The sequence below is a fragment of the Salminus brasiliensis genome, chromosome 2 (genome assembly GCF_030463535.1).
Source record: "Salminus brasiliensis chromosome 2, fSalBra1.hap2, whole genome shotgun sequence".
NCBI lineage: Eukaryota > Metazoa > Chordata > Actinopteri > Characiformes > Bryconidae > Salminus > Salminus brasiliensis.
The window spans coordinates 42074090-42085088 of NC_132879.1; the positions used below are offsets into that span (position 1 = coordinate 42074090).

General features: G+C 40.2%; 1 protein-coding gene across 1 annotated transcript; it reads right to left on the reverse strand.

Moving 5' to 3' along the window:
- Window positions 1-1236: 1236 nt before the first annotated feature.
- pik3cg (phosphatidylinositol-4,5-bisphosphate 3-kinase, catalytic subunit gamma) lies at window positions 1237-9178 on the reverse strand. Its single transcript, XM_072672812.1, has 11 exons — window positions 9021-9178; window positions 5736-7738; window positions 5582-5647; window positions 4937-5162; window positions 4741-4844; window positions 4448-4594; window positions 4179-4269; window positions 3953-4083; window positions 3552-3663; window positions 3010-3167; window positions 1237-2921 (listed from the first exon to the last, which is right to left on the reverse strand). The coding sequence occupies exons 2-11, from the start codon at window positions 7728-7730 to the stop codon at window positions 2640-2642; spliced, it is 3312 nt and encodes a 1103-aa protein (XP_072528913.1). The 5' UTR covers window positions 7731-7738; window positions 9021-9178; the 3' UTR covers window positions 1237-2639.
- Window positions 9179-10999: the final 1821 nt, after the last annotated feature.

Genomic DNA, 10999 nt, shown 5'->3' on the forward strand with positions numbered 1-10999 from the left:
TCTCTACAAGCGAAGTTCCCTGGTCATGTGATTGCGGTATCCGTGGCAACCGCCCATCAGAGGTGAGACCGCTTCTCTTACAGCAGACCAACACTGTAATCTGGCATATCTGCACATAAACAAGCTGAAGCTGAATTAAAGAGTTAAAGAGGGTTCAGCCCATGGTTTTATTTGAACCCCCATCATTCTGACAAGTTAAGTGGATCTTTGACAAGATAAAGGATTCATATATATATATATATTACTGTTGGGATATGGAATAAGTATTTATTGATGATTTATTGATGATTGATTTTGATGGAGAGCAGATCTTGCCTTTATTTTTGGGGCGAAGTCCACATGTAAAACAAGACTGCGGTGCATGTTGAGACCATTATAAATACATTTACTTTCTCTTAGAAGTTAAATAAATGTACGCTCAGCAGTTTAATGCGCTACCACTCTGGCCTGGGGGCCATGAGTCCGAATCCCCAGCTTTACCATCAGCTGCTGGAGTCGGAGAGAGCACAATTTGCAGCGCACTTTCCGGATGGGTAGATGGCATTCTCTCCCCTCACTCGTAAGCATTTGCCAGCACACTAGTCTGTTAGCTGGCTTTGCAGGTATGGTACAGGTGGCTTGGTTGACAGTGCGATACTTGGAGAAAGAGGGAAACAAATTGACAAATTATTAAAAATAAATGTAATGATGATAATAATAATACGAGACACCTGTAATAATAATAATAATAAATGTAAATACAAATTTTCAATGAAATCATAAAAACATTTTATTTTTTGTTAATATATCTATTATCAGAAATATTTGTTACAGTATTACATCTGGTCAAGCTACAGCATGTTTTGTTGTTCTATCATACCCAAAAATATGAATATTGTCACTGTTAGACAAAGAACAACTTCTTCATTTTTGTAGTTTTTACATCTTGGCATTGTGTCAAACTTGTATCTAATCCTGATAGGAGTAATAAAAAAGCTCCAAAATTACCTGGAATCTATTTTTTACAATGATGTCATTAACCTTCCATTAAAAGGTACGAAGGTTTTGCCTTCTCCTGTAAAGTTGCCATTTTAGATGTTTTGATCCAACAGCGACAATATGCACGTTGTTATACCTCTCCAGAGAAAAAAATGAAATGTCAACTTCATTAAGTAATATCTGATTACATGAATATTATGCATGGCTAGTCTATAAGAAGCTTTACATGAAAGCTCAATTAAATAAAATCAGACAAGATAACAATTTGCTGTCCATTTATTTTGCCTCAACAGACAGGGAATTTACAGCAAATGTGAATGCATAAGTAAAAGTTTGCATCAATTAAACTAAATTCTTTCCTTTTTTCAGCATAAAGACCTCACCAATTAGGCTCCCTTTGTTAAGAAAAAGGTCTAAGGAGCAAAAATGTACACAGTGTTCAACTTCATAAATATTTAGTCATGGGACTATATAAAAATATATATTTATTTTAAAACTAGACCCAGACACAAGTCTGGGTATGCTCCAGAAATACAAGTGTGTTCAGTGGACCCCCTTTTGTGACCCAGGATATGTGTTTTCATTGTGTTCGCTCTAACATCAAGTAAGTCTGTCCATAATAAATGCAATGAAAGTGTGAAAGGCTGATGTTACACCGGGTTTACATCATATTCAAATAAGCAGAAATACGAGTTATGCAAATATGTTCATACAGTTTGAAAATATTGTGTCTCCACAAGCAGTCACAAGTCATCAAAGTATACCAATGCATCATCAGAGCACCCTATCAATTCCTGAAAATGTGCATCTTTAGTTAATAATATGATTAAAAAAAATGACAGTAACTACTATCTATGATGTGCTTCCGTTTGCATATATGTGAGAGGTAAGAAAGATCTCTGGATGCCCAACATTTTTTCTACTGGATGAGCATTAGACTTAAAAATGTCATACCAAACATCAAATGTAAAAAAGCAAATTATGAAAAATGCAATTCCATAGATTTCCAGTTTCTGCATAATGAAATTGTTAAGATGTAAACAAAGTTGTTAAGGGTGATTTGGTATGAAATGCTCCATACTATAATAACTGATTACAGTCAGAATTACAGTGGTGCTGATAGGTAAAATATGTTTGAAGATTATAATGCTTCCCTAAACTCCCTTACAGAATTCTATTACAACAAATGACAAAAAAAGATCCTAAAGGAAGTGGATTTTTTATTATTTACCTCCACATTTACCATTCTCACTGCATAGAAATACTCAGAAGAATGACCTTGCTTGCTCAAATTATAAATGTCTATATTAAGAGAGTATATGTAATGTATCGGTTTCTGTGACTGATAAATTCAGTAACTTGACATTTTAGTAACAGAACAACTAGTTTTAGCTCATTAATGATCCTTTGAACTGGGCGTCAGGTATAGTTTGTAAAGCACCATGAACTAGCAGGTTCTTCAGGTAAGCAAAAGTGTTTTTTCTATGGCATCAATTCAAAGAACCCTTTTTGGCACCCTTCAACAATAAAGGGTCTACATATGTGCTGTACAAAAATAAGCAATGTTGAATAAAAAGCTGACACGTTTTAAAAATGAAATTGAAATCTGCTGATAAAACATTCTTTAGAAAAGACTTGGTTGGTGCATGGTGTCTTCAGTTTTAGGCTGACCGCTTCTCTACGCCTTGCTTAATGCCGAGCACCAAGTGCAGGAACCAGTTGAACTGCACTGTCCAGCCCTTGTCCCGACAGATCTCGATCTGATCCAAGAAGTGTCTCTGAGCCTCATCCTCGGTGCAGCCCACAGTCAGAGCCTCTCGAATGTACTCTATGTCCTCCTTGCTGGTCAGCTGGGGCATGCCGGTCATCAGCATCATTGAGAACAAGATGATCAGCAGGTTGGTGTGGTGACGCAGAGCCAGATAGGCCTTCACGCAAATGTCCTGCATTCAAGGGAAGAGCAACATCAAATACAGCAGTCAGCATTTACCAGTCTCATTTAACTGTGGCTAGTAGAGCAGGCTTTTGTACCTGAAACTTGAGGAAATTAGGGCTGCTCTTCTTTCCTGTTGTGCCCATCACATACAGAAAATCGGGGGTTAAAACAAAAGGCACCCTTTCCTTGCTTATGCCCAGGAAGCTCTTGTAGTTTCCGAGAATGTGTCCAAAGTCAATGTGGAAAAGGTTACCTAAGTGCAAGCAGATTCAACACCTCAAACAATTATTAAAAGAAGAACTACTTTAAAGACAACATGTACAATCAGTGTAGTATTAATCAAGTCACATTTATTGTTATCAAAAACGTCCTTAGGTTGCTTTATACTGGCACTATATTGCTCAAACTGTGTGATATAGCATGTTGTAATAACGCGTTCAAAAACACATCAAAACAAGTAAGTCTAACCATTAATAGCATGTTCAAGCAGAAAACCTGAGAACAAACCATGCCCCAAGCTGTTTTTGTCAAAAGCAGTGACTCTACAAGTCATTTTGTGTTTTAATGTCAGACTATGGCTTTAATATATTACATGGGCATCTTGTAGGGCATACAGATACAGCACAAGCTGGATTACCAGATTCTGTGATCATGATGTTGTCGTTGTGGCGGTCACCAATCCCCAGGACGTAGGTTGCTACACAGTAGCCTCCACATGAGTACACAAAGCGATCCACGGCCTGCTGATACTGGAGTAGGAGGTGGGGGCAGAAGTCTCAATGAGCCTTTTTTCATGACTCACATTTGCATTATGCAAACACAGCCATGCAAACAAGTGAGGCAAACATCTGACAGTCAGTATCACTAGCGTGTAAAATGTGGCTTTGCCGGTCTCAGGATGAATGTGTTCTCACGCATGACATTTCTGTAACCTGAGGTTTTCCTCACACATACACTTGCTAAACCAGGAAGTGCGCCTAGACGCGTTTCCTTCCCCTCCAACACAAAGTGATGTATCGCCCAACAGAAACAACATACCTTGTCCTCATTCACACATTTGTCTCTGAGCCACTGGTTCAGGATTTCATCTTTAAAAGCACCAGTATTCCCCACAGTGCTTTGCTGGATGTTGGCAATAGTGGTAGCATCCTTCACTATCTCAATCATCCCTAGTGCGGAGTCAAAAAATTATTTACCTAAATACAAAAAAAAGGTTGCAAACAACAAGTAATACGAACATAAATTAATGAATAAACTAACTTACCAATTTTATTCCCAGTGGAAATACAACCATAGGGTAACAAGGACAGATCTAATGACTCAGTCTCCCATATAGACTCCATAATTAACAAAATCTGTGTTTGGAAAGAACAGAGGGTGTTACCTATTAGGAAGCAAACTGCTGCAGCAAAGACGAAAGCTCAGAATCTGCTATTTTTTATATAAACTAAAAACCTAAGACCATATAGAACCAAAAAAGTGCTAGATATGGTCTGGTTTCTAGATTGATATTTTTAAGATTTAAATTGCTACCTGTAGTATTAACATGTCCTGACGGAGGTCATCCCCATCCTTGAAGATGATTCCAATTGTGTCACTTGACAAAGTGGTGGGGTCAGCTCTCGTGAACTGTAGCCACAATGGCTTCTTCTTGGATGCCATTACTTTGCACTGTTCAATCTAGAAAAAGTAACAGGGCAATGTTACTGATTTTGACCAATAATGATTTATTATTATACTTATCATACTGGCTACTAATGTAATTATCTTAGATAACTAGGTAGAGGTCACAGGCACAGAAAGAAAAATAATAGGGTTCTACCTACCACCAGTGCCCCTGCTCGTAGGCCTGGGTCAAAAGGCACTTTGAAGCTCTCAGGCAAACCAGATGTTTGCAGAATGTCCAGTTTCTGGCGCAGCTGAGAAACAACTACAAATGTTTCCACTAGATTAGATACAAAGGCTTGAATGGACCTGATGTAATAACAACACATTTTGTTATATAATACCGGCTACAATCACCTTGCGGTGACACATCGTATTTCTCAGCAGACATGGCCTTGATCTCACGGGTGACCTTCTGCAGTGCCTCAGTGATCTCCACCTGCTTGCTGAAGTCCTGCAGCATAGCTTCTCCACAGCCACGCAAATAGGCCTCCAAAATAACTGCATACCTCTGCTGATAGTGCATAGATTGAGCTATCTCACTCCGCAGAAACCAGAACAAAAAATGGCCAATCCGTTTACTCTGTAAAAAGGTGAAAGAGAAGAGGTTACTCTTCAAAATTAAAACATCAGGACAGTGCACAGTGACAGTACAGTGACAACTACAACAATAAATGTAATATTGCAAAATACCAAGACATTTTCACAGTACGCAAAGCCACATCTAATTTTTATGGCGTTATAAAAAATTAACCTTATGAGAAGTCTATAAAAATAGATCCAGTGGTGGCATCACACTGTGCTGCACTAAATTCGATTAAATATGGCTAACTATACTATGTTTCAAATGAAACATGTAGTTGGTTGGTGTTCTGAAAGTGCTGACAATACCTACGATATACTTAGAAGGTATGTAGTGGCAAGTACTAAGTTAATCATGATAACATTAAGTACTGTCATACAGCCTAGCCCTACTGTGGGCTATGAAAAGTTTCAACTCACCCTTAGAGCACGCTTGAGCAGGAACCTGGCAAGTGCACTATCATGATAAGGTTCAAACTTCACAGCCTATGGGAGATTGGGAGATTTATGCTCAAAGACAACACATAACACTGAACAATCTTCAAACTAAAAAAAAGGATCACTTAAGACCTACCTGAACAAGCTGCAAAAGGTATCGCAGGACATCATCATCTCCAAGAGTCTCCAACTTCCTGACAGCCATAGTGCGCACATTAGCATCAGAAAAGTGGCAGTCTAAAAGCTGCATGGCTAAGCCCACATCGAGAGGGCTCCGGTCCCATGTAGTGCTCCTCTCCAGTAGCTGGTGTGTGGCCATTACATCTTCTTGTTTTCCCCACTTCACAGACCCAAGGAACTTCGGGTAGGCAGTGGGATGTCGCATACACTCCTGCCTAAAATGCCAGAGGAGTTCCTTATCCTCAGCACTTAGCGGATGCAGAGGGTCCGTAGCCACTATCTGCTCGAACTGTTTCCGTAAGTGATTAGGCATCTCCCTCTTCCCTCTCTCACCCTCCATTTCTGCGCCATCTCGAGAATCCCTGCTCTTAGGCAGAGCGACTGGGTAGCAATACTTGTCTAAGAGCACTGCAATCGCCATGGAACTGGTTTTGTCTGGATTGGTAGCTGAAGTTAGTTTGTCTGCATTTACACTGCTGTCCTCACTCTTCTCTGGCATCTTCCACATGTGCAGGATGAACTCTCCCTGTCTGAGCAGGGACCTGTGGTCTACTACTAGCAGGTTAACGTAGTAGAGTAGGCGGGTCTTGTTTTTGCTGTCATGCGTGGCGTTGTCCCTGGAGGTCTGGGTTTGGGCTTTGCTACAGGACACCTGCAGATTCAGCCGGGCCCCTTTGGGCAAGTCCTTGATCTTAATATTGAACTCAAGCCAGGTATTCCACAGCACCTCCTCGGTAAAAGGCTTGGGGGAGGTCCTCTCATGAGCCAGCAGCTGCTGCCCATGAAAAATGCTGGCTTCCACAAAGACTATCAGCTCAGAATTACGAGGCAACACTGGGATGTCAATCCCCAAGATCTTGACTCTGAACCTGCGGTTGCAGTCCCAGAGTGATATAGTGAAGACTTTCTCATGGTCTTTCTCATCAATGGTTAGTTGCTCATGGGTGCCAGCCACGCCAGTGCAGTCGTCCACTTGTGACCAGTCCTCTTTTTGGACCACATCCTGTTCAGGGTTGGGAGGGGACTCAAGTACCAAATGGATCTCTTCTCCAGTTTTGAGGCACTGTCTTATCCAATAGAAGTCTTTGATTGAATAGTTGCCATAAATATATTCTTCTCTTCCACAAACTCTTAGAACAAAATCTGACTCATTGACCTCTTCTGGTATGCCAAGCAGTGCTCTTTTGTTGGCAATCTTTGTGAAGAAGCTCTGAAGAACCTGAACAGGTGTGTCATCGATGGATCCCTTTATTGTCTGACTTGAGGTCCCTATGTGTATGACCAGCAGGATGTAATTGTTTGTAATCTTGCTTAGCAAGTAGTCAGGTAAAGGTTTTGTGGTTATCCAAGGATCCATTGAGTAAAGTTTGGGGTCTCTATCAGCTAATTCAATTTTCCGGGGTGTAAGTAACTTTCTCCTTGTGAACTCCAGCTCATCATCATGGACATTACTGACATCTGTCACATCATATCCTATAAGATGGTTCAGAAACTTCTGGTACTGAACAGATTCTTCAGAGGGTTGTGGCCTCAAGACCAGATGGATTTTTCCGACCTCTTTTTTTAACGCTTTCCAGTAGCGAATGCAATCAAGGGTTTGGAACACTTGGTGCCGATCATAGATCTCACACCAGCTCCCCTTCTTTTGGTAAAGAAGGATGCTATGGTCAGGTGAGAACTTCTGGTAGAATTCGGGACACAGGTTGTTTGCCACAGCCCTCAGCCACAGCTGGGCTTTTACCTGCTCTACTGTCCAGTTTCCAAGCACTTCCAACTGCACAGTGTCAGGGTTCTTTGTTGTCTTATTAGTGGTAGGAAGCACAAACTCCATTACTAAATGATCCATCGCCACAGATGTGGCTGATGTAAACGCTTTCATTTTTCTCCTCCTTCTCTTGTTTTCTTCTCTATGCACTACTGGTGGTTCATCATCGCTAATGTGATGCTCCATAACCAATGCTGAAATCAAGACGATGGAAACACTCATCAGTGTTACGGTACATCTTTCTGTAATAGCTGGACAAGTTTTAACATTATAGTTAAAAACAGGAGTCCCTGAGGAACACAGATGGAACAAGCCTTGAACAACACAGTGCAGGATTAGGGAGAAATCCTCTATGCTGACCAGATCGTTTTTGTTTGAGTGAGAACAGTGAAATAGATATACTTAGTTAAATGGTCCTTTCAAAAGAAAATTCGACCACTTTTTTTGGACAGAAATGTTCGCAAGTATAGGACGTCTGAAGAGTTTCATGCCTCTAAAAGCACCCTCCGAGGAAAAGTAGTTTACAAAATGGTCACGAATACACTGAGCCATTGTTTTACGATAGTTGTGAGATAAATCTAAACATTTTAATACATTTGCATCAGAGAGTTATGTGCAGGGGCTTGTAAGGCTTGTAAAAAAAAGCCAAACAACCACTATTTTACCATCATACATTTGTGTAGATTTATGTAGATTCAGTGCTGGACCTGCATATTAAAATGCTGTAGCCATCGGGAACCATTTCACTCCAAAATACTCTGAGCACCTTTGTTTACATCTCTACTGCTGAATTATACACCATTGAAAACCCCTCAAAAGGGATATCCACAGGTACACATTCTGACACTTTTAGAGTGGCCTGTCAAGTCCTCTTAAAACAGGTTATAATTACAGCTTGTGATGTTCATAAAAATGTACACAAGCTTTGCCCAAACAATACACGAGCTACTTTATTGGTTTTTTTTTTTTCCCACAGTAGCCTGAGTCTGACTTTCTCTGGTATCTTTAGTGTCCTCTAGCAGTTTCGCAGCAGTAATGTGCTAAAAATGGGGGTGATGTAAAATGTACAGCACTTCACGCACCATGCGAAGGAAGTCGCAAAACAGGAAGCACTAAAAATGCTAGTCTTAGTGCCCTCCAGTCCCCCGACTATAAACACTGCGAAGAGATGTAGCCCATTAGAAATGTACAAACCACAGAAACCGCAGTTATTGTTTTTAAAGTTTGCGTTTTCTTCATAATTTAACCTGAGTTGGCTCGCAGAAATACACCTGACGAAAAAAACTGAAATTCTTAATATTGTTTTAATTATGTTTTCATCCAGTAGCCAATCGCATCGCGAAAACTGAGTAGCTAGTTAGCCAGGCTCTTAGCTAAGTGCAAGCCTCCTGCCTAACTCACATAATTCAGGGTTTAAAGTAACGGTCTCGTCTCCTGGCTGTGAGCGGAGATGGGCGTCAGTGTCAGAAAACTCACCGTTCAGCGAACACAGAGCCGGCTCTGCCCCACAGACTGCTCGATCGGACTCTGAGACATTGATGCAGATTAACGCCGTTTATTTCATGTACCGTTAGGAAACGCAGCGGCTTTCTGAAGTTTTCCCAAATAAACGCTGAGCTGTCACCACTTCTGCCGCTCCCCCACGCCTCCTTCAACGTGACGCTGAAGGCCGCGTGGGTGGAGCGCGAGCGCTGATTGGCTACTACAGTACCGCGCCCTGTGGGTCCTCCATGTTTGTAGTTTCTTCGTGCGTTAGAGCAGACGAGCAAAAGAGGACCGCTTGCATGCAGGAATTTGCGTGCGGGTAATGTTTGAATAGGCATGAAAAGCCTTCATTTCCGTATGTTCTTCTACAGGGCAGGTTTTAAATGCTGTCGCCATTTTGGTTAAATGCTTCTGAAGCTATGTAACGCTTAATTTATCAGCCGAAAAATGATGAAATCTAGCGTAACGTAGAGCTAAGGGACATTTCACATTTTTGTTTTTTAATGTAGCAGGTATAAGCCACCCATCGCATTGAACAGTTTTTTTTGTTTGTTTGTTTTTTTCGTTGTGTTTTAGAGCCCTCTAGTGGTCCGCCTTGTTAAAACGTTTATGCTCTTGTAGTGAGTTAATGAGTGATTATTAAATAATATAAGAACAGAAAGAAAAATATGTTAAATGTTATTAAATTGAGTTTTCTCCATAAGGCTACATTTTGACTAATCATTTTAATATCGAACAATGCTATTTTTTTCTATTTGGGGGTCATGTTGGCAAGTTAGACATTTTTAAACAATAGTACTAAGGCCCAATGTAGATTAAATTATATTACTGTTATATTATTGGAGTGAGGTAAAGAGTGACAAGTTCATCAGTTGCAACTTGTAGTAGTTATTAATAATGTAGCAGCAACAGCAGCAGCAACAACAACAGCAATGCTACTATTACAATACTACTACTACTAATAATAATTATTATTATTATTATTATAATAATATTAATAATGCAGCCTAATTCCAAGATGGGGGGGGGGGGTGTTTTCATTTGATCTTAGGACAGCCCTCAGATCTATGCTTATACTATTTGGCTAGCTGAGAAATCCTGCTTTGTGAAATGCCCACCCCTAAGTTGAATAAACAGTCTTCTAGTCATCTGTGTACATCATTTGCAACATCGCTGTGAGATAAAAACATTTTAAATCAATTTCAGAGGTTTAAATGGCCTTAAAAAGCAAAATAGCCAAACAGACACTATTTTACCATTACGCGTTTAAAACCGTACTCATTGTTTACATCTCTACTGCTGAATTATTATTTTGAAGGGGGGTGGATGGTGGAATTACCCTTCAAACTGATAACTTGAACCCAGAATCTATCTGGTCTTAAATGAAAAGACCATTCCTATTGGACAGCTCTTACCTTTAGGCCTATATTATATGGCTAGCTGAGAAATCCTGCCGAATCCAGCTGAAATACCCACCCCCAATGCCCACTAACACACACAACAGCAAATTAAGTGGAAGGAGAGCTCTAAACTGGTAGTCATCTGTGTACAGCACTTGAAACATAGCTGTTTAATTTCCTGGATGTACCGTTGAATACAAAGGTTTAGGCCTCCTTGGTTAAAATGTTACATTTTGTCACACAATATTATATATTATATAATATGTATTTGAACATTTAATTTTTTTTATTGTGGAGCAAACAACACATAGGACCAAATGACAGAAAACGTCAGTGTGCATAACTATTCACCCCCCTAGAATCAGTACTTTGTAGAGCCACCTTTTGCCACCACCATGTTTCACTGTGGTGAAGGTGTTCTTTTGGTGATGAGATGTGCTGGTATTGTGCCAGACATGCCGTTTTCCTTGGTGGCATTCAATTTTGGTCTCATTTGACCAGAGCACCTTCCACAATTGTACTTAAAAACTCTTTTAGCTGGATCAACGTTCCAAGCTTTATGAATGGACT

What these genes read in the sequence shown, in the direction of transcription:
- pik3cg (XM_072672812.1), bottom strand. Translation starts at nt 7,730, where the DNA reads ATGGAGCATCACATTAGCGATGATGAACCACCAGTAGTGCATAGAGAA. An exon ending in TACGAGCAGGGGCACTGGTG is followed by an intron (nt 4,595 to 4,740) that starts GTAGGTAGAACC and finishes TACTTTTTCTAG; the next exon opens with ATTGAACAGTGCAAAGTAAT. An exon ending in CTAATTTCCTCAAGTTTCAG is followed by an intron (nt 2,922 to 3,009) that starts GTACAAAAGCCT and finishes CCTTGAATGCAG; the next exon opens with GACATTTGCGTGAAGGCCTA.